Genomic DNA, 26,993 nt, shown 5'->3' with positions numbered 1-26,993 from the left:
CTGATAAACTGGCACTTTCCAAGTCCTAAGCAGAAGGTGGGGAGGAAAAAAAAAAAGGAAAACCCAGTTTGTGCCCAGGTTGGAGTTAACATCTACCTACCTCTTTCTCGCACCTTTGTTCACCTGGAGAAGTGTACCCTGGCAAAGTAGGAAGCTTTACTGTCCATGCATGCTTATTCCTCACCCTGAACCTCAGACCTGGGTCTTGCCTTGAGTTTAAAAGAAGGTAGGAAAATAACTTCTGCTTGGATGTGTATTCCAGGAGCTGAATAGATATGATCAGCCTTGTGGCAGCATAACAAATTGCTGAGCATTTCCTGAGTGACGGTGCATATGCTGGGAACTTGCACACACTTCCCAAGGTAACGAACCACGATGCAGCAGGGTGAGGCTATGGCATCACCCAGTGCTCCCAAGAAGTGTGTGCTGTCCCAGAAGATGGCCCCGGAAGAGGGGCCACCATGGTCTCAGCTGAAGTGGGTCAACCTCTCCAGCTGCCCTAAGTTGATGCTGCCTCTAGGCACTCCCTATCTAGCTTGTTCTTTCACTTGAGCCCATGGCGGATTTCAAACCTTGTGACAAAATGCAGAGAAGTAGCCCTGGAGGAGGCCAAAGCAAATCACCGAGCGGCCCAAACACTGGGCGCTCATCAGCGGGAGGCAGGGCCAGCCCTTGCTGTGACCAATGGCCCCAGCCCCAGGGCCGAGCAATGTGTGTGTGGGAGTGGTCACTGCCACACAACACCTTAAATCCACCTGTCTGTCTTCACATTTAAAACATACCTTGATTAATGGTGCTGAACACCTGATAAATGAGAATCAGCAGAGTTGTGCATACAGATATCTGGGCAGATTAAATAATTAATCATCCTGTAATTAATAAAGACAGATACTGGCTTTTTCTGAACTTTCCCTCCTCCTCTCCTCGCACAGGCTTTCGAAAGGTTTTTGACAAAAATAACTACAGACACCAGCAGCTAATCTTACTTTGTGGGGGAGGGGGGCCCCCACTGCTTTATTAATGTGGCAAAATCTGTGCATACATTTGAGCAGTAATGAGATCTCCAGGGCAAAGTATGACATCTGCTCCAGAACTTCTAAAATACAGGTTAATTTACACCAGCCAAACTTCTTTGAAGCCAGGCAGTTTGATTTTCACTTGTAGACTTAATGTAGTAGCGTCTGACAAACATGCAGCCCTCAAAGGCCTTGCCATTACTTAGCTCCCAGTAAACGAACCTATCAAAGCACTTTATAAATAATACAACCAAAAAAATCCATTGGCAGAGGAGCAGCAGAGTCCTTGGACATCATCATGTGAGTGGTCACCTGCCCCAGAAGTGGCCATGGCTACAGGGATGGACCAAATGCCCACAGCACCACTGTTATTTCTGCTATGATCATCAAGAAACTCAAGTATGTGAGGAATAAAGAAACAGCATAAGGCAGATTTAATAGACCTGGGAATTAAAAGAAAAAGTAAGACTGGAAGTTGGAACTGTCTTCCTTGAGGCTAGACCAGGCTACTTATTCCCCTTACTTTCCTGGTCAAACATTGCATTCCCCTTTTCTTTTTTTTTTTTTTTTTTTTAATGTTTGGCAGAAAATAGCCAAAGTATTACAACAAAATTTTCAAAGTAGTTTAAATACTTTTGATACATTTAGATGGCAGATTGAGCTAGAAAATTTGCATCAGCAGGGATCCTTTGTGATGGCTGAACTGGGCTATTGGTTCAAGTGCTTCTTAGTCTGTTCCTGATGGTCCCTTCACCCCTTTGCATGTTCTTGTCAGAGTATACTCACTTGGGACCCTGCAGTTCAGGTCCTCGTGGAACTAGAAATGGTCCATAGGTGAAACACAGTGGAGGACAAATGGTTATCTAGAAAACGTTCATCATGAGTTCAGGCACTTATGTACCAGTAGAACTTTCCCCTTTTGTTAAACTGAATTATCTACGGTAGCTTATCCTTGGGAAAGTTAAGAGAGAACTCAAATACAACCTTAACACTTGCATGAGGAGATTTCGTACAGGATTCAGCTCTTCAAGCTGAAGTGAAATTCATAATGAGCTCTAAGGGACAACAGTGGAGGCTGAGAAAATTCAGACCGCAAATAAGGACCTCAGCTTTTTCCTCACTTCATTTTGTTAGTTTTTTTTCTGTTGTTTAAGAAGAATGGTTACTAATACCTAGAACAACTTACTAGGGTATATATCAGCTTACCAACCAGCTGTAGACCTCCAACAAGCTCTTTCTAAAAATATATGCCACTTTCCATTCAAAAGTTATGGACTTGATACAGAAATCACTGGATAATTTTCTAAAGTGGAAGACTAAAGGCTCACAATTTTCTGGCCTTTAAACGCCATGAACTCACAAATTTGAATGAGATAAACCAACTGAAAAACACAGGCACTAGGACAAACAGAAAATGAGTCAGGTCTTAGACAGATGTGTCTTAGACAAATCAGTTTATTTCCTCTTGTCTCAAAAGCCCTTCCAACAAATTATTTAATGAGATTATTCTAAATCTTTTTCTCAAAAGTCAGTCTCAAATCTGATTTCAGAGATTACCTGCTGTAATAATCGAGACATAATTCCCAAAATGCACTCAGGAATGCTGAGTCCAGTGTAGGACATATCTAGGCTACAGAAGAGCTACCCAAGAGGTTCTGCTCACCGGGAATCTCTGGGAAAAGGTGTTGTCTGTTTTGCACACTTGTCAAACACAAAGGAAATTAAAAAAAAAAAACAAAACACAAAAAAGAGAGAACAAAATTAATGGAGCAATATGGACACTATCAGGAATGCAGCCCGAAGTAATCAAGTACAAGATCATGTTGCTTGTGTGACTGTTGCCATGACATTCAAAAAGCACTTACTATTATCATAGACTATGAATATTCTGTGGGCTGATTGATAGTCTGCAGCTTTTTTCCCTTGTAAGCAAATGCAATGACAATATTAAGCAATTACTGATAATGTCACCCAGCTGCTTTTCTACTGCCTGGGTGACGGGATTTCTGAACTGCAGAAATAACAGCAAATTATTATTAAAGTGTGGAGTGTTCCCCTCTGCTCACTGGCATTGCATTTGACCGGTGACAGCACAGCAGAAGGTTTCATTATGGCAAATGAAAGAAACACATCTTCAGTAAACTTTGCTATGGGAAAGTACCATGGGGCTTATTTAGCTTTGATTGGATCAATGAGATTCTGTAAACACGGCAATTAAAAATACGATTGGTAACAACGTAACCTGCTTTAAGGCTTCTGCATGCCTGAGAGGTTTATACAGGAGCTTGCTAAAGTACATTTCCTGATTAGGAAATAATCAATATGCAAGGTGCTTGACAGAGTCATGTGGTACCATGGTAAGGGCCAAATTTTCTTCAATTAAGTGTTGCACTAGCAACCTGCCAAGAGCCATTGTGTTAGGTTTAATTTATGGGCGATTTAGCAAATTGTGTCCATCTTTTCCATTAATTATCCAGCAAGGGCTATATGTCCCAGCATGCAATGCCTCACTGCAAGCCAAGCAGAAGTCTGAGCCTGGATCAAAGACTGGATGTTGGCTCCTGCTGTTGTTGGGTGTGATGGAGCTGCTGGAAGCATAATGGGAAGTTCCCCAACCAGCCTTGGCGTGGGATTAGGGGTTAGTCTTTACCTACAAGCTAGACCTGGATCTGGTGGTCAGCACTAAAGTATCAGCACCTCATGTAACTATTCAGAGCACTGAGGAAGATCTTGGAAGATCCCTCTGCTATTTCATGCTCGGAAAAGAGGGAGTTTCAGCTGCTGTTTTGTGCCATATTTTTGTTACTGGTCCCGGAAAAGAGAAACCAAAGTCACACTTCAGAAGTGCAAGAAGGCCATCACCTCCCACCACTGATGCTACTCCCTCCTTGCATGCATGAGGCTCTCAAGGTGAGAGAAGATCTAACCCAAAGTGTGCAGTGTCTCAGTCAGCCCTGAGGAGCATAGTTCCTATGGTTTGCAATAGAGATTGAAGGCTGGCTTCTTGCTTGCTGCGAACTGGTATGGCTGTTATGAAGTCAAAGCAGATATGGCAAGTTACGCCAACTAAAGATTTAGCCCTAAATTCATAGGGGTTTGTTGGAGTCACTCTAAACCCCTATAAAATGTAACAGAGATTAATATTCTGCTCATGGGGTTTTAAAGCACTTTACAGAAGAGCTTTTATTTTATTTAATTTTTATAGGATGGTTAAAATAAACCTATAGCAATAATAGAATTTTCTGTTAAATTTTACAACACTTTGCCAATAAAAATTGGCATGTGGATATGTGAGGGGAGAAAAATATTGGAGGCTGGCATATTAGAAAAGATGTGAAATGTTTCACAACAACAATAAGTGGCAGCAGCTTAGCAGTAAGGTAAATCTCCATGCCATGTAGAATGTAATTTAGATTGTAGTGTTTTGAATCCCAAGCTGCACATGAATCGACAGCATGATGCTATACTGCAAAAAACCCAAAAAAGATCATAAAGGCAGATCTCATCTGAAGAATGTGTTCAAGATGTAGTAGACATCTTTGTGACCTGGAGATTGTGTCCACATTTGCACATCACCTTCTAAGAAATTACTGGGCAATATCTGGAAGAGGGCAATGGGAATGATTACAGTTTAAAAAGCGAGACCAGTGAAGAGAGGTTAAATGATGTAGCTTTCTGTGGTCCAGAAAAGAGAAGCCTGAAGGGTTGTGAAACAGTTTGTCATGAGAAGGTGGTAGATAGGGCAGGGATTTATTGCAAGAGAAGGACAATCTGGCTTACTCCACAGGGAGCAATGAAGTGGGCATTAGGAAACCCCCTTTAACCATGAGACTAGCTAAGCACTGGGAGAGGAGCTGATTACCTGGGGGTCAAATCTTCCATGTGGAACATTTTGAACAGACTCCTACTGTGAACAGTGCAAATGTGCCTATTTTGTCCCTGAGCCTGAGTGCCTTCCAGTCCTATTTTTGTAATAAATTTTGCTGTGTACTGAAAGAGTTTCGCATATGCTGTTTCCTGAGCGGTTTGTGAACAGGCAGAGCTTCATAATATTCTTTTGAAAGGTGAGTAGGTGGGCAGGTATTACAACTTCAATTTAGAAAACTAGGGGAGATAAAAACAGAGATTTAAGTAACTTCCCTGAGGCCAGGGAAGCAACAAGCATGTCAGGCAAGGTTCAACTACAAGTGTTTCTGAACCCAGCAGTCCTTGGGAGCTCACACCCACCCTTCTCAGAGCATCTACCTTTCAGGGCTCGCTTTTCATCTGTCTCTGTTTTCTTGCAGCTGCCCGGCAGCTTCCATGTTTTTTCCTCCTGAGTACTTTGCTGGTCACCACATTAATAATTGCATACCTTGAGTTTGTAGCTGCCTTATTACAGATGAATACAGCTGCTAACCAGCCTTCATACCCTGTATCAAAGTTCTGATAGGTCATTCCTTGTCAAAGCATGGGAGTGACCCATGCCTTTGCTCCAGAGGGCAAGAGGCTGCCACCAAAGATACCACCAAAACTTTGGTGTCAAGAGCCTCAGACCATGACCTGGCTGGGACTGGAGAAGAGGTTGCTTTCTTGCCTGGAAGGTGGTCTGGCCAGCACACAGCAAGAGTGCACATATCAGTGCTCATTGTTTGCCTGACCTGTTCCCTTAAAAACATCCCCGGAAAATACCCTCCTGGCCAGCTTGAGATACCAGTTTCAAAGGGGAATAAACAATCTTTAGGACCTAATCAACTTTCATATGTCATTGGGATGAGGGGAGGGCTGGTGCTTTGTGAGTTTTTGGTGAAGAAGGGTACTTGCTCTGAGCACACCGCAAATGCATTTAAAGACGAGAGCCCTGCCCATCAAGGCAGCAAGCACAACAGTGGCTTCACTTCAAATTGACAGCCATTGCATTTTTTCTTTATTCCTGTCATTACTTTTCTAATAATTCATTTATATGGCTTCCATGGCCTTGGGGCACTAGGAACAATCACATTAAGAACAGTACAGATATAATTCAATACTTTTCACCTGTTCCTTACTGACAGTTACTTGCTCATTCATCAAAATATCCTTCCACTTTCTTCTACCTTTCTTCATCAGGTATGGAATATACTCACCTTGCACTAGGTATTAATTAATGTCTCATAATCAGCTGGCTGAAGGACCCTAATATTGCCATGGTTTCTTTTGCATTAGAGTCAAGCTAGAAAATCCTTATGCCTTGTGCCTGAGGATTAATACCGAACCATGGCTGACTTCTTTATGGAATTGCCTCTTGTATTTGCATTAATACCAGCGGAGATCTTCCCCAGCCGCACTACCACTGTGCACACCAGCAATTGCAGCTAATTTGTACATATGCTTCCATTGGACAGACGCCATGCAATTAGGAGGACGCCCTCGAGACATTAACATTTCTTGTCTCACAGTACATGCAGTGGGAGAACACAGAAGTTTATAGGGTGTTGTCCATGGGAGTGTGTTATTTCAACAGTATTTCTATGCAGCTGTGAGGACAATCCAGAGTTGGGCAGAGATCCAACACAAAGAGGTTTCTGAGGCCACAGTGGAAATCCCTTAAGTCCCTGTTTGCTGGAAGAAGATGAGGTAGCATGGGGCACTGATGGTGCTGGACTGGAAAACTTCTGTTTCCCTATTGGCCTATTCCCTCTGGGACCCGGACACCAGGACCTTACCCACACTTTTCAGGATGATTGTAACCCCTAGTCCCAGCGAAAGGCTCATCAGCTACATCTCTGTGAAGCCCTGACTATAGAAAGGGTATCAAGGTTTTCCGCCCTCCTGGAACTGAGACAGTTAATGGCAAGGACACTAGTGCATGTCAGGACCTCAGTGTCAAACCAAAGGACCTACAAGCTCCAAAGGACCAGGGCCAAGACCTTGCCGTGCTAGGTCCTATCCACCAGAGACCTGCTGGGGTTCAGGGATCCTGTGGGGGAGCTTCCTTGGGCAGCCACAGTGTGCCTGGCCCTGGGGAATCCACCAGCTGTGTACTCTGCGATGCTGCTGAAACCTTGGTGTAGTCTGAGACTAACATGTTTTGACCAAGACATCTTGGAAGCAAGTAATCTGGAAGAGCTCTGACAGGAAAATTTTAAGCCAAATTTCCACCCTGTGAGAGTCTTAGAGACTCAGTGAATCCCATTACTTTCTGGCAGAAGGATCTTGGCATCATGGTCCATCCCAAGCTGTGTCCAGACGGTTCATTTCTAGGACCACCTGGGAATAGTAAAAGTCTTTGCCTTTGCAAGTCTGGCATCCACAGGACTGTGTCTATCCTCTTTTTCAACACATGATAGGGAGGAAAGTGCTTGATCCCACTCCCTTCTCCCTGTCTTACTCGTACACTTAAAAACCCACAAAGCATATGGAACAAATTGATTCAAAATACTGCACTTTCAGCTGGACTGATTTTGAGAGGACAGCATTCACCCCCACCATCACTACATTTGTCCCCAGGTGCTAAAATGATGTATACAGAGGTTTCAGCACTGCTGGGTAATTTAGGAGTGTTGTCATCATGACAAAAGGAAGAAAATTGATTCAAATCAAAAGCCCACAAACAAACTCTGACCTTATTCAAATCAGAAAAAACCCAATCCCAACCTCTGACAGCTATGGTAGGATGTCAGAGAAGCTGAGAAGCCATGCAAGATGCACAGTATTGATTGCTGTGTAATAACGATTTCCCTTCAGCCCAGAGACTCTACCATATACTTCATTCTGCATTCCAGAGCACGTCTCTGAGCATCGCTGGGGCTGGGAAGTAGCACACACCAGACATCGCTGGGGGTTGCAGGTTAAGTACTGCACTTAGGTTTTATGGAGCAGAAGAGTAGATAAATTCTGTCAAATGAATGCAAATGCTCTGCATTAATTTTTGCTTCGGGAAGTCTTTAAGCAGTTCCTTAGTTTTTTGGAAATATTTCTAAGATTTCTCATTTTGTGAATTGCCATGAATCTCTCCTTGGTTCTGATTTTCAGTTTGGTTTGATTTTGGTTTACTTTGTGCACTGGTGTTGGCTGTGGTAGAGTTAGTTTTCTTCACAGTAGCTGGCATGGGGCTGTGTTGTGGACCTGTGCTGAAAACAGCATTGATAATGGGTGTTTTTGTTATTGCTGAGCAGCGCTTACACCTACCCAAGGGCTTTTCTGCTACTCATCCCACCCCACAGTGAGCAGGTTTGGGGGGCACAAGGAGCTGGGGCCTGGGGGGCAGCTGACCCCAGCAAGGGATATCCCGTACCCTATGGCGAAATGCTCAGCAGGTGAAGCTGGGGGGAAGAAGGAGGAAGGGGGGGACATTCGGAGTGATGGCGTTTGCCTTCCCAAGTCACCACCACAGGTGCTGGAGCCCTGCTGCCCTGGGGATGGCTGAGCCCCTGTCTGCCCATGGGAAGCAGGGGATGAATTCCTTGCTTTTGCTTTACTTATTAAGCTTGTCTCTATCTCAACCCACAAGTTTTCTCACTTTTATGCTTCTGATTCTCTTCCCCATCCCACCGGGAGGGGGGGAATGAGCTAGCAGCTGCGTGGGGCTGAGCTGCCAGCTGAGGTTAAACCATGATAGTTTGTTAATACCAGTGCAAATATTTCTGATTCTTTGCTAAAAAAATTCATGACTTGCCTACAAAGGCATCATGTTTTGTAACATGTTCACCTCTAGAAGTGAAAGTTTTAAAGAATGCCTGATTTTTGGTCCTTCTGCACTGCCTGGAGCATCACACAGACAAAAGAGTGGCCGCATTCCTGACTGCATACAAACTGGCATGGTTCCTTCAAGGTTGGTGGTGTAACACAAGTTTTTGCATTGCTGAGTCTCTGTCTTGCATTTCATTTCCTTTGGGTTTGGTCTTTTCTTCACTGACACTAATTCTTTTGCAACATACATAATAGGCAACATAGCTTTATTTCATCTCCCTGTTTGTGCTGTGGGTGATATCTCCTGGGGAAGATTAATGGCTTAAGCTGATTTAATGGTGTATGTACTTGTCACAGGGAAAAAAAAACAACACAAACCCCTTTCTCTTTTCCTGTCCAGACTGAAAAATGTTATAGAATCATAGAATCATTTAGGCTGCAAAAGACCTTTGAGATCATCACGTCCAACTGTTACCCCAGCACTGCCAAGGCCATCACTAAACCATGTCCCCAAGTGCTGCATCTATGCGTTTTTTTAAACATCTCTAGGGATGGTGACTCCACCACCTCCCTGGGTAGCCTGTTCCAATGCCTGACCACCGTTTCGGTGAAGAAATGTTTCCTAACATCCAATCTAAATTTCCCCTGGTGCAACTTGATGTTTCCTTTTGTTCTATTGCTTGTTATCTGTGAGAAGAGACTGATCCCCACCTGGCTGCAACCCCCTTTCAGGCAGCTGTAGGGAGCCACCAGGTGCCCCTGACCCCCCCCTCTCCAGGCTGACCCCCCCAGCTCCCCCCACCGCCCCCCCCAGCCCCTGCCCCAGCCCCTGCCCGGCTCTGGACATGCTCCAGCCCCTCTGCGTCCCTCTTATTGTTTTTTTTTCTGCAAACAGCACCCCCCCCCTTATTTTTTTCCCTTTGGTATTTGTTGTTTTCAGCCTTTGATGGCCTTCCAAATAGCTTTACCATCTTTCTGTGCATCTGTGATGTTCCTATATTAATGTGAGTCATTCTTGCAAATAAGTCTGGCACTGAGTTGCATGTATGAGAAGTTCCAGTTTCTCTCTGCTGCGTTTCAGGAGTTATGTTAGCAGAGACTCTGACCCTATGCAGAGTCAGTTCAGCCACTTGCTTTTGTTCTGCTACCTTTCCCTTTTCTTTTTGCTGTACCCAGGAGGAATGCTGGCTCACTTGGGGAAAGAGGTTTGTGATGCCCGTGGGAGAGGTTTGAAATATTTGGCTGATGTTTCCCCTTGTGCTTGCTGAAGCACCAGCACACGGTTATCACCCGTTTTAAGAGGATCTTCAAAACACCCTGAAATGCATATATATGTGACAAAACCATGGTTTAAGCAATAAATTTTTTGAAACCTGAAAAGCACTGGTTGGATGCTCAAGAAATGCCAAACAATGTTTTTTGCTTAATGTTTTTTTCTTAATCTACCTGACAATCTACCTTAATAATAATATTATGTTTCCTAATTAGACAATCTACATTCAACAAGAATGCAAATACCATCAGTAAATGTGCATGAGTGATTTAAAATAGAGTAACTACTGGAGTATGCAGACACATATTTCTAAAAATGAGTTGCAACACATTGTAAAAGTCACACCCATTTTATCAAGCATTCTTTACTACTCTATCAAAATGAGGACAAAAAATCAGATGCAGCTTTTCCTGTGGACAAAGTAATTTATTCCAGGGAAAGATGGCATATAGATGTAAATGGGAAGGCACAAATTCACCCCCCACCCACAGCATGTGTTTTTGTCACAGTGCTGTATTTTTATTTGTGCATTCAAAAGCTGCCTGGCCTTTTCATACAGTCCGTTCAGCTCTGTGAGGGTTTACTCCCACAGATGTCTGTTTTGTCAGTCTGGGCTACTCCAAAAAAGTGTGAGGAGGAATGATAAAGTGCTGTGAATTTATCTTGAACTCCTAGATGGTATTAATAACATGAGGTTAAGTAAAAAATAGCCATATGACAATATAACTTGAAGTTGGGTAGAGAATAGCCATATGACAATAGTCTTATGCATGTTGGTGTTGTACACATGGAACCTGCATTGGGTGAGAAGTTCGAAAATGCCAGGCATAAATGGATGTTTTATGATGCAATTTTCAATTGCATGACCATATGCTGCCTTCACCCTACCTTCTGCCCCCATGATTTCCTTCTTCCTTGTGTAGGGTGGAGCTGTCTTAAGGATGAATCAGTGAAGGTGTCTGCTTTCTGAAGGACTCTTTGGCATTTGAGGCAGGCAGAAGGTGTACAGGGAATGAGGCTGAGGAGTACTGCAGAAGATTAAATAGTCTTTGGGTGAAGACAGCTGGTGATATGTTGATTCATATATTCCCAGACTTTTACTAATGATCCCTGACACCTAAGTTTATTTTCAGGTTTGTGAGTGCTATCCCTGGCACTGACTTGAAGAAAGCCTGGGCTCTGCCAGAGGCAAATGGGTGAGGGGCACAATGAACACAAAAAGTGCTGTATAATGTTAAGGATGCAGAAAAGTCAGAAATGGCCCAAAACTGGAGACCTTTAACAATTCCTTCATGGCTCAATTCTGCATCCGTTAAATGGAGACAAACCCAGAGTCTGATTAAAGATTTTGATGAACTTTAATACTGTTGCAATTAATGCTACAGAAATATAAAATGAATAATTCTGTTTTCAGGGCAGTATTCAGTAAATAAGACCTAGGGTTATTAACTGAGAAATGAGGAGAATACAAAATAAGGAATAGACACTCATTACCTGGGCACTGTCCCTCTTATGCACAAGATGAGAAGAAACTTGTGGAAAAATGGTGTGCAACTGCATAATTAGATGGGACAGGGCTGCAGGGATGTCCCTTGCTCCGATATTTCTCAACTTTGCATCTTGATGTTGTTCCCTCTTTACAAAGCAGCTTTGCACGTGCACATTTTACCTCTCACATCCAGCTGAGACACAGAGTCTGGGCTGAAGGAGGTTGCCACACCAGGGACACAAGTTGTCTGCCTTGTCTTTGCCCTTCCACCCCTCACTTGTCCATGCCAGACTTAATCTATTTAGTCCTGGAAGCCACTTCTCAAACTCTTGACTCCAGCTCTAATACTCTGTTCCCATCCTCCCATGTCTCCTAGACTGTTTGCCCCATCTTGGGTTTTGTTTCACCTGCACTTGTGCCTTAGTTTTCGTGCTGCTGTAGGTGTCAGCAGGGATCCCGGGGATGCCACACAGGCTGTCTGCCCCATGTGTTGGGAGTCACCCCTCTAACAGAGGCAGAGATAGATCCTGGCTTAAAGCTCAGATGAGCTGGCTTCAGCCTGGATGTTCCTCAGGCATCCCTACCCTGGTCCCATACACGTGCTTCCCACCTACCAGCAAAGGCATGAGGATAAACACTGGGACACTGGTGCCGTGGAGAGTTATCTGGCGTTACAAAGCCACATTTAATCTCTCATCTCACTTGATCTCTCTCTAAAGACCACAGTGCAGGAGGGGAGGGGTTGTACCAGCCGTAATGAGGCTGAATATTGCCTTATTTGTACTGTGCATTTCTTGGGCCTGATCAAGGAGTGTTTACTGAAAAGATTAGTCCTGTAAGTAATTAGTCTTGCTGGAAAAGAGTTTCAGTGGCACCAGATAATACTCTAACTCCCTCTATCCAAAATAATTTAATCTCTTCTAAATGAAATCCATTTTCCTAAAGAAAAATTACTTCCACAGTATTATTCCAAACCTGGCCACGGAGAGATCCAGCTTTAGATGAAGCAGTAATGACTTCACCTAACTTTGTCTTTCAGCTCCTGAGCTACTAGAATTAATTGAGCGTGTAATTAAGGAAGGGTTTTCTTACCAATATGATCATGCCTATAATTAAAATCTCACACAAATGTGTATGTGGAAGAATAGGGCAGGGCAGAGTGGGGGAGAGACCGAAGTGTCTGACAGGTTTACATCAAAGGACCTGAGCTCCTGCAGCTCCAAGCCAGAGGGAGGGGAGGAAGGGAAGACAGGACTGGCTGATAACTCACTTGATATATTGGTTTTGGCCTCCTGTCTTCAAAGCCCTAAGTGGTTTAAGTGCTGCCTACCCAGGAGATTGCTTCTATCTTTAATGTTATTTCAGCAGAGTCAAACTTTGCAAGCATTTCTGCTCCCAAGCCCTGGATAAGCGCAAGAGCGATGATATCTGAATGTTTTCAGAAAGATTGGGATGGGTTTGGGTGATGCTTTGGGCTGTGCCCCATCAGCACTGCAACCCAAGGGACCCCATGAGATGCCATGAGAGCCATTGCTTCCCTCTGGGTTTTGTTGCATGGGAGACCCGTGAACAAGATTTTGTAAAAGATGAGTGGGGGGTGGTGGTGGTGGTGTGTGTGTGTATTACTGTTATTTATGCTGCATTTAATATTAATCCAGCCTTCAATAGCAGCTTTCTGCCTGTGATATGTGACCTGAGTCAATGGCTCTATCTGGGGACAGCTGCATTTGGGGAGGTTTTGCTGTTCTGAACACGGGGAGAGTGTGGGTGCTGGGAAGCTGCAACACAGCACCTCCACAGAAGCTGAGCTCCTGCACAAAAGGGACAAGGACCTTCCCTAAAAAAATCAAATGGGGACCTGAAGCTTAAAAAGAGAAAGGGATTGACTCCCTTAGCTTGTCTTCCATGTGTTGTGATACCTGTGGCTGTCTCAGGGAGGGAAAAAATTCCTCCCTCATAGTATAACCAAGCTAAGGACCAAGGCACCAAGGAAAAACGTAGGTGTGGGTGGGTGCTGCATGAAAGAAGGCACCTTGAGCAGGAAAACTGCCCTCTCATTTGTTTGATAACTGCTGTGCTGAGGTAAACTGGACTTTGTATGTTTGTTGACATTATTACATGTTTATAAATTACATCAAAAAGACACCTTTATCTGTCCTCAGGTCTCCTCTGAACTAGAACAGCCTGAAGGGTCTGGGATTTTTGTCTTGCTGGTTGAATCACAAATGGGGTCAGGTTTTTTATCTCATAGATTTGGTGGGGTTTGTATTTCAATGTAGGTAAAAGAGGAATGGGAAAGTTGAAGTACATTAGGTGTTCATTCTCAGGAAGAAAGCCCACACGCCCAGCTGTGTGCATATTTTTACATTCATCTAAACCCAGTAAAATATTACAAGGAATACCTGTTCACTGCTGAAGTGCATGCTGAGGTGCTTCAAACTATGCTGGTATGCACTGGTCATGGGTCAGATGTTTTGTACATGAAATACACATTGTGCAAGGGCTTTATTGCATTCTGTATAGTCCCAAACATTAAACACACACAGTCCCTACAAATAACTGCCTTCAAAATGACCTTCTATATCAAACAGCTGTGCAGGAAAGCTGTTTTCCTCCACAGATAACTACTATGCTGGCATTTTGGGACAACCATCATTTTTGTTTCATAATCATCCTTGCAACTTTCCCATTTTTTTTCAGCTTTCCTATTTTTACAGCAGTTAAGACTTTGCAACCTTCCCCAGCAGATACAACCTGCGATTCACTGCTAATAGCGGGTGGCTCTGTCCAAGTTCTGCTTTTGAGAAGGATGACCAATTGTCTCACCAACAGCTGCCCATTCAGCAAACTGCTTCATTGAATGACTAGGAATATGGCTGCTCACCACTGTATTTTCTCTGCAATTATTAAACCCCCCTGAAACCTGTAACCCACATGCTGAGCTGGTGAGCTTTATGCTCCCAATGCTGTCATTGTCACTTTTCTTTGATTCCTCCAGTCAATGCCTGGTCCTACTGCATTTTCAATTTATTATTTATTTTTAATTAAATTTTTTTATTTATTTATTATTATGTTATTATTGCTATTGTTGCTATTATTTATTTCAGCGTGGTATCATTCTGGTCTTTACATAACCACCCAGTGTTCTTTTCCGTGGGGTCCCATGGGAGCCAAGAGAAGGTCCTTGGGCAATTCTGGAGAAACTCAGCTTCAGGAAGGTTTTGGGGACCTGAGATGTTCCCAGGCACCTCTGCTACAGCTTGGGCTTTGCACAGGCTGAGCAAGACATGGAGAACTGAGGCCAAGGTGCAGGGTGGCTTGAGCTGGGACATGGTGTCTGGACAGTGGGAGGTGAGCAGGGCCCTTTGAAGCAGTTTCTATTTGAATCCCCTGAAGGGACCCAGTGGCATTTGAAACACAATATGAGAGCTTTGGTCACCAAGACATGTTGTGATCATTCCAGGCTCCAACACAACAGGGTGCCAAGCCTGTCCGCATATCCCAGCAACATGGGTCCTGATGTTCAGCTGATGGCAGACTGGGGATCCCAACCAGGTGACCATATTGTCTGTGCAAGGCAAAGCAATCCTAGCGTTGTGATCCTCCTGGTCCATATCAAGGTCTGCCTGATGGTCATCATGGGAGCGCTCAGCAAGAGCTGAGCCAGCTCAACCTGTTGTGCACCCAAAGGTGCCTCATGCTAGGATGGTGTAGCCTGGACTCTGTTGTGCTGCTGAGGATGCTGAGAAAGGATGGCATCACCTGGACATTGAATCACAGCTCAGATATCAGAATCTGCACTGCAATCCTTCCTTCTTAAGACAGAAGCAAAACGTCCCCATTTCCTCTCAGCATTCAGTAGGGAACATTGTCTTCTCATTGTATGTATGGCTAGCGCTAAGCACGCCAGTCCCCAGGCTGGACTTTGACTTCTTAGCACTACTGCAATGCAATTTTCATTAACGGTGCAGTGTCCAGCTCCTGCCCTGGGTATGCAAGGATGCTTTCGCCCTGCACAGTAAATAACCCACCCTTGCTGCAAATGCACGTAAGGGCAGGGCCCAGTCAGGCATAGTATCTCACTGCACTGATAGAAAGCACAGCCGGGGAGGAAAAATAACCTTTTGAGTTTGTGTTCAGTGATATATTGTTTTTAAATCTGAATGGGTTTAGGAAAATGTTACAGAACTGAAAGGGCTCTGCTTTTCTAGAGGCATAATATTATGGCAGTTATTCCAAAGCCAAACTCTGCTGAGTTATGTCCCTACATCCTCTCTCCCAGGTATTTATAAAATTATGATTAACAATAGCAGACATAAGACTTCATTATTTCTTGATTCGCTTTTCTTTTTAACCATCTACAAGCTCAGAGAATTACATATGGTCTCACTAACCTTTGTGTCAAGCTGCTAACCAGGCAGGGAAGGAAGTGCCCCCTAAGCTGCTCAGTGGACTGTGCCAGTGCCCCATGGAAGGGCTGCTGAGAGAGCACCAGCACTTCCCAGTCCAAAAAATGGACTTCAGGTTGCTATGTCAGCTCATGTGTGATTGCACTGGAACCAGAAGTCTTTGGGTGCTCACTGCCCATGTGAAGTACTCCAGCCGGGAGGTCTGAAACCCCAAAATGACTTTGGAAATCCCAAAGTGTCACTAGCACCTGTGTGTGTCTATCTCAATGGGATATTCACAATAGGAGTTAAATATACAGGGGTATCAAAAGAGGGATCTGAGATTTCAGACATATGTGTTGCTGGGGGGACATGTGCCCCCTTTTGCATTTGGTCCTTTCGCCATTGTTAAAAATACCAGGAATGGTTTAATGAGATATGCAAAGGGTTTACTCTGCATTTTGGCTTGTACAAGAGTGCCACAAGGTGATTTTAGGATGTATAGCTCTCCATAAAGTGCAGGATCCAAAAGTTTAATTTCCACAGGACAGCTTGTGAGCTTGAAGCTCAGAATCTGTTCAAACGCTTTGCTAGGTACAGCCTCACACTATGATAAAAAAGCTGCTTGTGTAAACCTCTTTTTTCAACCAAGCAGGTTGAAGACCACAACAATCCTATCCAGAGGTGTAAGCCAGACACTAGTCTTCCCTTTCTCTGGATAATCTTCCCTTCCCATTTCCACCCCTGGCGACCTCAGAATCCAGCCATCACAGCCTTCTGCTGTTTAAGGCTTGTGGGGGGTGTAGTACCTCCCAAAGTTTCTCTGCCTTGAGCAGCTGTGAACTTCTCTAAGTAATGCACAAAGGACAACTTAACCATTCTTTCTGAGAAATCTAGCGGTCAAAACCTAAATTGCTTTGAAAGTAGAGCCAACAGGGTTTAACAAATGAACAGTAACACCATGGGAGTTTGCTAATCCACAAAATCTATAATAAACAGATAAAGTTAATAAGATTCAATAAGAGAGAACAACCCCATTAATGTTTTAAGAGCACTATCTAAACATTACACACATTATTTACTGAGTCCCCTTGCTGAATTCTTTGTACACAGGAACACTCAAAATTCATTATCTTTGGATGCAAAGCTTAGTAAATTCAATGGTAATTAATCTCCATTTACCCTCTGTGTGTGTTTCTGAACAGAGAAAAAGTTCATTGAAAAAGTTCTTTCAGCCAGTCTGAAAGAAAAGCACTGCTTTGATAAACAGAAAAGCGCCAAAAAATGGGCTTCTCAAAGGAAAACAGAGCAGCTAGCCAGTTCTGCGTGGTTCGAGCCAGGTGCTCATTGCAAATTCAGTAGCGTGCACTGGCAAGTGTCAGCAGCGGAGAAACCGAAATTACTGAAATTCTTATGCCAGTGTAATTTGCTGAAGGCAATGCACTGAGGGTTAAGGCAAATTGTGCATGTGTTGAGGATTATAAAACAAATTAAAATGGAGACTAACAAAAGGAGTGTAATATTTATGAATTTCTTCATTCTTTTCACTCCGTGGTACTCAATCAACTTCACAGTCTCTTAAAGTGGCATGGGGACATTGCTATTGTGTACCTTCATTTGCTCTTAAAAAGGGGGCTCAGACGTACGAGGCTACAGGATTCAACTGATTCTGGCAATATTTATCAGTATCACCATTAACTCACCAAATGTTTATAACCCACTATTACTTCTAGTCATGTAAAATTTAATCAACACCAAAAATACAGTAAATTTTCTGTTCAAGGCATTCCACTTGTCTGCCTCAATTTTGATATACCAGCTCATTTTACCATGTATTTGTCCACTTTCCTTTAAATTCCTGCATTTGAGCATACAAGTTGCACAGAAGTGGAAATATATTCATCACCTGCGACTTACTGCAGTGGAGTCCATTACATGGTGTAATGCACTTAACGTTTGATACCTAATTTACCTCAACAAATACTTTTAAAGAGTTTCTAAGTTATTAAGCACCCCACTCTATGATCACCTAGCATGGCCCGGTAATCAAATGGGTATCACTTTGTGGGATGGGAAGAACAAGTCCCCTGTGAAATCTGCTCTTGGTTGTGTATTCCCAGCCTTCTCCTGGCAAGCCCTGCTGGATGGGGAGGCGAGGACGTGTGCCCACATCTCTGCTCTGTACAGCACCTCAGCTCCAGCTCTCCTACACCGTAAATTGGGCTTTTGAAGTCAGGATGTGCCCACCTGCCCCATTGCCAGCTCTGCTGTGGGGTGGGAACCTGTATGTAAAAGGGACCAAAGAGCTGACGGCAATCATATTTTCAGTCCACCACCATGAGATTCACCCAGGCACACCTGCAGGGATTTGAACCTCATTTTAATTACAGAGAGCTCTGTATGTTTGGCTATGAGAGGCAGATGCACATTGTCCTCGCCCCTTGGTGGCAGACTGTGAGAGGTGCCTGTGAGAGTCAGACCTTACTCCTACCTACTCATGGAAACAAAGCAAACTGTTGGGCTTTTAATTTTATGTCTAGATTTGAGCAGACTGAATCTATCTGCCTGGGACACTAAAGATAAACCTGAGCTTTTATTTGCATTTCACTGTAACATGGAGATGTTTCCCCTCAATCTTAAAGTCTTGGAGCTCATAGATGCTCCAAGCTTGTTCTAGGCAGTGCTGCCTGAGATGACCAGAAGCCCACTGTCCTTCATGTCCTTCCAACAGTTGCAGCCTAAGTGTAAACCAAGCGACAACAGATGGGATCAGACAGATGGGGGAGTAGAGGGGGAAGAAACAAGGCAATATTAGGGAGTGTGACAGGCAGGGGTCTCGGCACATTGGCAGCCTTGCTGTTGTCAAGTTTTTTTGTAGGCATCTCATATTAAGGTTGTATTTGGAGATTTTATGCTCAATTTTCTGGCACATGAGCAGGGAGCCACTGCCAGCTACGAAGCGTCTTGGAAATGAGATTAGTTTTCAGATCTATTGAAATGATCTTCTCATTGTTATTTCTCTGAAAGGTAAAGATGTAAGGGTCAAATCCTGTTCTTTACTACACCGAGTTCATTTGAATGTCTCCATTGGCTGCCATGGAGCTACTCCAGCTAAACAGCAACGTAACACCGACATCAGGATCTGGATCTTCAAAGGAACCACGTCAGTTTTACATCATTGCAATTGACAATACTTTGGCTTGAGAAGCTTTTCTCATACACAGAGGAGGTCAGAATCAGTCCCTTTCTCTGATATTACAGCAGATTGGGATCCAAAGGATCGAATCTATATTCCCAAGCAGATTCTTCTATAGGATCAATAAATAGTTGATAGCGATAACTGAGACTACACTTTATGAATGGTATTATTAGGGTTTACATTCCAGCTGCAGCTACAAAGCAAGTCAGATGAATAAACATAATACCCAGTCCCGGTCCACTTCCCTTACTCTGTCATTTTTATAGCTGCACGCATGCTGCAGGTGCTGATAGTACACACATCTGAGTGTAACCCATGCGTCAACCTGATAGCGCACCAGTTCTGGGAGACACTGCCTCCAGCAGTCATTTCAAGCCTGGTTAAAGGAGCAGAATGGAAACAACAACTAAACCGTTGAAAGTTTCGTTTTCTAATAATGGAAATGAGATCTGCTGGGCAGTTTTTTGGGTTTTTTTTGTGGGTTTTTTTCCCCCCCTATGATTTTAAGAAAGAAAAATACTGAAAAATGCCTTACAAATGCTAACACTGATGGACGTATTCCTCAGTAATGAGAGATATGAATGGCTGGGTCTACAATCCCTTGTAAATCTTTCATTCTATAAATTGTCCATTAACATTATTCTTGGTAATGGAGAGCTATGTGAATTTGGCAGGTCCTTTTTTTAACCCCCAACTTACTGGTCAAGACAAAAAAGAACTGAATTAAAACAGGAAAAAAAATAAATTACTCCCCTGGAGAATTACAGTACAGCCACTTGCTGGCAAATTTAGAGCACTTTTCTAGCTTTTAATACTGAAAATACTTGCAATCATTGAAGACCCTTTAATTTAAGATAGTGGGTGACAGTGAAGTGATTGAGGAGACCAAGACTAGCTGATCTGCCTCAGCACAGGAGCTGGACCAGAGTATTTCTCAGTATTTTTTCTAGTCTGGCATTTATATGAAACAGCTCTGGTCTGACTACACCTTCAAAACTGCTTACATTTAAGATGCACGAAGATACTCTGTTGCCTGCAAGAGCTGTCATTGAATTCCAGTTCTTCCAGTCTTGAGATACAATACAACAGGGTTGAATTGCATGCAGTGATGGACCGAAATCAGAAAGATTTACCCAAGGCAGTTACCACATGGGATTGAGACAGTGACTCAGTCAGGATTCAGTCTATCCCCCAGGACCATGCAGAAATAATAGCATGGAAGGAGATTTTGCAAACTAAACCGTCCCTGTATTTGTCTCTGGCTTTTCCCTGCTGGAATCCAAGTTTCTTTAATAACGAGGATTAATGGCAAGCCTTTAAAGAGAGTTGGAAGCTTGAGAAGGCAGCAGAGAAGTGCAGCAATCCCTTAGGTCTGAACACTCACTTTTACAGCTTTCTGGTCTGGATCCACACCAAGAGGTCTCCCACCCTGGCAGAGTATTTGGGCACAAAATCACCTTCTTTGCTTGTCCGTGCATCCCTTGCTGCTGAAAATACTGTACTGGGGTAGCCCGCCAGCACCATCCTTCCCCACGCCGCAGGTACGCTTTCCCTGAGCGGCTCCCTGGGGAGCACGCACAGACACACAGACACAATGAGAGCCTCCGACTGGAAATTCAAACAGAAATATGGCTGTCTACTCCAAAAGGCAAAACTCATTTACAAAGGTCATCTCTGTCGAGGAACAGTGATGGGTTAGTCCTCTCTTTGAGGCGACTGCTGTTGCTCCTCTGCCGAGTTACATTCATGAGCATAGTTGTCAGAAAGAAGAAAGAAATAATAAATAAAAAAAAAAGACAAAAAAAAAAAAGAGAAAAGAAAAGAGACAAAAGCTCGGCAAGCCCCCTATTCATAGAGCTAGCCCTGCACCTCCCCTTCCCCTCCTCGGGTAAAAGCAGCTTCAAAAGACATTAACATCTTCCCCTACCTTCGTTCTCATCGGAGACAGAAGCCCTTCCATTTTGGTCCGATCCTCATGCCAGTCCTCGTCCCCCAACTTAGTCTCTCGTCCCTGTCTCAAGCATCCCACACGAACAAGAGCATGTCAGGGACCGCCAGCGACACCCTCACGGAAGCTCGGCCAGCCGCCAACCTGCCAACTTGCAATCCTCAGTTGCGTGGAGCACCGTTCCTGGAGAGACCTTCCTCCCTCTCCCTCCTCTCTCTCTCTCTCTGCATAATCTGCCTGCAGCTATGTGTGTACCATCGCGGCTGACAAACGATCCCTGCCTTACGTAATGCATTCAGCACAGGACAAGCGATCCCAGCCCAGCTGTGGGGATCCGGTCGGCAGCAGTGATGGGAAAGTGTGGGACTTTTCCCTGCCTATTGTGCCGCTGGGTCTAATCTGGTAACATCCCCGTGCAGGGCTGATGCTTGTCGGCTCTCTGTGCTGCTAGGAAAGCACCAAGAAAACTTCGTTGCCGTGGAAAGATTGCGGATTCCCTGAGACTGACTTAAAGGGATGTAATCCTGATCCCAAGATTCAGCCCAAGCGGCTTTCCCCGCTCGGAAACGCCAGCAGTTGGAGCATTTTCTGCTGGGCGCGTTTGCTGTCAGCGAGTGACCAAACCCACGCTGAAAGGGAGTTCCTGTCAGTTGTCAGCTGGGAATTGAAGAAGAGAAAAAAAAGGAAAGGAGAGTGAAACAAAAGGAATATAGTCCTGCAAAGTTGGTCAGCAAAAGATACTCACCTAATGCTTTTCTGTTAGCATTTTAATTCAGGTCAGAGCATGCCTTTGTGGAAAATGCCCTAACTGCTCCCACTTCCGCATCGCGGAATGATGCTGGGACTGAATCTCTTTTGGAGAAAAATCCAACTGGAAAATGAGCTTCGGACCTGCAAACACACCAGTGTTTGGTCCACAGGGCCAGACCAGACCAGTCCAAAGTAAAACCCAATTTGATGGGAAACACCACCAAATGAGCACCTGCTGCCCACTGCTGCTCCAAAGGTCAGCCCCCTCCAGGGCCACCCTGCTTCCTAATGCAGACACAAATAAGGCTCCCCTTCCCCAGCCCAGGGGATAACCTTCCACATGCCAATACCTCATTTATTTCCAAAAATGAAATTAAAAACCCTGCTACACCACCAGAACTTAATTTTCAGTGTTAGAAAATCACTGTCAAGCTGGCTGGAGCTTACCACAGGTGGAAATTTTTATGCCCTTCAACATCAGCTCTTCTCTGAGGCCCCAAAGCTACAAGCTCAGGGACAGTCACCCATCTGATTAAGGCACTGATCTGGGTTCCACTTAAACTCCTGACATTGCCACGTTTCCTGGATGACCACAGGAATTTGCCTCATTTAGCTTTTTCCATCTAATACTCTGTCTTCTGGTCTGAGCCAGCCACCGAGGCTCCTCCAAGGCCAACAAGAGATACAGGCTCCTTCCTGAAGTTATTTGTCCTGTGTCCAAAGCCAAGCAGAACCTTGTCCTAGGGTCCTCTGTGGCTCCTCATCCCTCCATAAACCTCTCCTCTTGCTGCGGGTTCATGCTTTGGCTGCTCAAGCCAGAGACCATCTCTGCCCACATGCCTCCTTCCTGCTCAACGCAGGCTCCTGGGAGCTACACTGAGGTGGAGGATGCAGGGGAATATCTTCATGGTGGTATATGAGCACACAGAGCACAAACCCTGGGATGAAGCCAGAGGTGTCAGACATGACCCCTGCCCTGGCAAGCCCCAGCAGAAGTGCACCCAGGCAGTGACACAGATGAGGGTGTTTCACCCCACACATCCCTTTTCCTCTCTCTCTCCCCCAGTCCTTTCGACCCTGTAGATCTTGAAGGTTTAGGGAATTTTTCTTATTATTCTTTATGAGGCAAAAACAGGGAGGAGAGGTGCCCCCTACAGTGTTTAATATTAATTTCAAAGATAATTAACTGTTCTCAGCCAAACTCAGCTCCTTATTAAATGTGACTGAGTCTGATCATATCATACTGAAGGCAGAGATAAGTTTTGCAGAGCTAAAGAGACACTGTACGACACTGGCAGGCTCATCTATTTTTTGCTGGATGTATATAAATATGTTTTGCTATTGGACTTTAATAACACTTTGAATAAATGGCAGCAGGAATTGCAGGCTCCAGTAAAACACAACCATGTGATTTTTCTGCTGTACAATGTTGTGTCAGACTCTGATGTGAAGCTTACAAGTCTGTGCATCTGTGAAATATCATCTCCAAATCATCAGGGGAATTTGACTCTCCAAAGTCTCAAGAAGAACCTAAAGAGAGAAGAGCATTTGGGAATTTTTGAGATCTCAGCCCACATGGTCAAACTCTAATGCCATACAATAATGTGGATTGTATACACATGGTAGCGTACGAACACCCAGTTCTCCTTCAGAGCTCAGGTCTGCTTTGAACTAGGCTAAACTGCAGTGCCTCATGAGGTTTCCTGTGTTATCTTTGTTTACAAGCAAAAAAAAAAGGTAGTTTTCCTAAAGGCCAAGGCAGTAATTCAGTCTGGGACCAGAAAAGCAAGCCGAGGCCTTTCTGGTTCAGAAGCACTCAAAGCCTTTCTGATCTGAATGGATTGGGGAATTGTGCTGATACTGCGTGAGTCAGAGCAGAGCCCAGCTCAGCAGGATGAGCAGGAACAGGAAAGAGGACAGTGCTGTTTGAGCAGCACCCATGGCCATGGCTGTGAGTTGGCTGTGAGCCTGCCCATCCGGGCTGTGACCCACAGCTGCATCCCGGAGGATGCTCTATGCTCTGGGCCCCTGGGCAGGTTATGAGCCCCTGCGTGGCATTAGTGTGGGCCACAGTTGAAGCAGTTGAAGTGGTGTGTGCCAGCAAGGTCTGTCCACATCCACCTTCACCAGTGGGGCCAGGAAACCCAGCTGGCTCTGCCTGGGCCAATTCCAGCATGGCTTCCTGGAAGGTGATGAGGATGGCAGTTTCCAGCAAATGTAAGAGCTGGAGTGGCAGTGGATGGATGGGATTCATGCATCATATGTCACCCTCCTCTTGATCTCCAGGCACCAGGTAGGATGTAAGCTCTGCTAGTATCTGCTTAGACACTCTGCTTTAGTGTACGCAGCTGACAACCTGTCCTTTGAGTGCTACAGGAGCAGGACAACCACCCTCTGCATGCATCCAACCTGTTTGCAAACCCTTTTCACATTCAGAGCAATAAATAACTTTACAACTGTGGGAGCCAGAGAAGCTTATCCTCTAAAATGAAATTTTAAGTTGCTGTAGCCAGGAAAGCTGTGCAGTGATAGCATGTGCCATGGTCTGACGCTTCCTTCCTCCCCTGGGCTGCAGCGCGTGGCAATGCTTAAATTACCGCAGACTTGTTTGACAGCCTCCACTCCCGCAATTTTCAGATCAAAGGTACTACTGAGGCAAAAGAAGCATGTGAACACTTGCTTTATCATTCTCTTTCTGGGGAGGGGAGCAGCATTTGACTCAGAGCCTGGCCAGTTACACCCAGCATATCTCAGCTTCTCCATCTGCAGAAGAGGGGACCCACTTCTCTGGTTCACACACATGTTGCAGAGGTTCATCCTGCCCTGGATTGAAACTACCTCATCCTAGAAGTGTTGAAGCTGGGAATATAATTACTCTTGAGTCCTTAACTAATCATGGGAGTGAGATAGATACCTTGAAATCCCCTTATATTGTCATAATCTAAACATCTGCTCTAATCTAGACAGCAGACCAAGGCAGATGTCTACCTGGAGCCAGGTAGGTCCTACTTGGATTCAACCTTGGAGCTGAATCTCTTTCTAGGCTCTGCTGACTGCATTGACAAACCTCCATGAAACAGAAAGAAAGCAAGGATACCTGCTGACATTTAGCCAAGTAGACATAAATGGCTGAATTCAGCTGTCTGACTCTGAATCTTGCCCCAGGTACCTAGTAGTGATGAAAATGACCAAAAGAAGCACCTGATATTCACTGTTAGGCTATTGGCTGAGGGTCCAAGAAACAGCCACTCCGTGGTATATATTTGAACCTGCAGCTTTCCTCTTTGTTCACCTGCTGTGGATGTCTCCAAGCCAGGATAAAACTTCTGTAAACTGAAACCCTTCCTAACCTTTCCAGTGGGGACCCCAACACAGAGTCGATCTGTGCTGCCTGTACTAGTCCTGTAAAGTGAAAGCAGTTTGGATTTAGACACCGTCTCCATTGCAAAGAGCTGCCATCACCTCCTGCCTGCCACCCCCCAGGCCTGCTGGTGGCCAGGACAATAGGCACTGCTGCAGCCCTATACATGCGCTGCTGGCCAACTTCGTAACTGGTCATTTCATCCAGCAAACAAAAGGTAGCATCGTGGTGTTGCCATGGTGACATCCCGCCATTCGAATGGGTATGGCATCATATAAAGGAGGGGAAAACATCCCAGTCACATACCGGGGCTGCGCTGTAATGTGTCTTATATTTAGAACAGACGGCGCGGGAAATACTAATGAATATTTAACACTTGGAGCGCCTTTCATGCTCGCATTTTTTATTTTTGTTGCATGCCTTCCATAAGCACAACACTTGCCTCCAAATGGTATGAATATTACTGCTACTGTGCTTCTCTCGTTACTGCTTCACCAGGTTTCCCCTGCTTTTCATTTCTTTTCTGTGAATAGAAGTCAAAACCAGCACACAGCCCTCACAAAAGTAACATTTGCAAATCAAGACTTCTGCCTGCAGCAGGTCATGGGGTTGAGGAGGGTACTGGGATATTTGCAGGATCCAGTTTCCCTGCCTGATTCTGCCGTGTTTAGGTTGTGACTTTTACTAGAAGTCTACAGACACGACAACAAAGGAGAATTCTTCATGGGTCATCTAAAAATGGGTAAAATTTGCTTATGCCTTACAAGAATCAGCCCCTATCAGGTTCTTTCTGTCTTTCTTTTTTTTTTTTTTTTGATTAAAAATAGCTGCTTTCAAAAATTACTTCTCTGCATTGTGGAAAAAGATAAAATAAAACTGTGTGAGTCTCACAAAGTTCAAGAAGGCCAAGTGCAAGGTCCTGCATGTGGGTCGGGGCAATCCCAACAAACACAGGCTGGGCAAAGAATGTGTTGACAGCAGCCCTGAGGAGAAGGACTTGTGGGTGTTGGCAACATGGCCCAGCAATGTGTGTTTGCAGCCCAGAAAGCCAACTGTGCCCTGGGCTGCATCACCAGCAGCGTGGGCAGCAGGGCGAGGGAGGGGATTCTGCCCTCTGCTCAGTTCTTGTGAGACCCCCCTGCAGCGCTGCGTCCAGCTCTGGGGTCCCCAACGTCAAAAGGACACGGACCTGTTGGGGTGAGCCCAGAGGAGGCCGTGGAGATGCTCAGAGGGCTGGAGCCCCTCTGCCGTGAGGCCAGGCTGGGAGAGCTGGGGTGGTTCAGCCTGGAGCAGAGAAGGCTCCGGGGAGACCTTGGAGCAACTCCCAGTACCTAAAGGGGCTGGCAAGAAAGCTGGGGAGGGACGTTTTACAGGGGCCTGCAGCGAGAGGACAAGGGGGAATGGCTTTAACCTGAAAGAGGGGAGATTTAGATTGGATACTGGGAAGAAATTCTTTACTGTGAGGGTGGTGAGACACTGGCAGAGGCTGCCCAGAGCAGCTGTGGGTGCCCCATCCCTGGGGGTGCTCAAGGCCAGGTTGGATGGGGCTGGGAGCAACCTGGGCTGGTGGGAGGTGTCCCTACCCGTGGCAGGGGGGTGGAACTACATGGTCTTTAAGATCCTTTCCAACCCAAACCATTCTATGATTCTATGATAACTTTTTTCATTCATTCAGGAAAAACACAACCTGAAAATGTCCTGAAATTCCTTTCTTCTCTCTTTTTTCCCTAAAGAAAGAATGGTGAAAAAAGGGAGTAAAATCATCCAGAAACCCAAATTATGAATATTTTTATGTGCCTTTTTTATACGATGCACTTTAGCAAAAGGCCAAGGTGCTGGGCATGGCAGTTAAGTCCCACTCACCACTGCCAGGGCTGTGCAGGCAGACTGAGCCCTTCCTGGTGATAAGCAAGCTGATT

At 44.8% G+C, this 26,993-nt stretch overlaps 1 protein-coding gene across 3 annotated transcripts in view; it reads right to left on the bottom strand.

Moving 5' to 3' along the window:
- Positions 1 to 26,993, bottom strand: part of FRMD4A (FERM domain containing 4A) — a 386,235-nt gene that overhangs the window by 272,091 nt on the left and 87,151 nt on the right. The window contains exon 1 of one of the 3 annotated variants that reach the window (XM_037390650.1): positions 20,943 to 21,174. The exons of the other annotated variants lie outside the window; for them this stretch is intronic. Within the exon in view, the coding sequence (XP_037246547.1) occupies positions 20,943 to 20,975 (33 nt within the window). The 5' untranslated portion in view covers positions 20,976 to 21,174. Of the gene's footprint in view, positions 1 to 20,942; positions 21,175 to 26,993 lie in introns of those variants that run through there. 3 annotated transcript variants of the gene reach the window in all.

Source organism: Falco rusticolus, chromosome 5 (genome assembly GCF_015220075.1).
Source record: "Falco rusticolus isolate bFalRus1 chromosome 5, bFalRus1.pri, whole genome shotgun sequence".
NCBI classification, from domain to species: domain Eukaryota; kingdom Metazoa; phylum Chordata; class Aves; order Falconiformes; family Falconidae; genus Falco; species Falco rusticolus.
The sequence above is the reverse complement of the archived record's forward strand: the minus strand, read 5'-3'. Positions and strand labels throughout refer to the sequence as shown.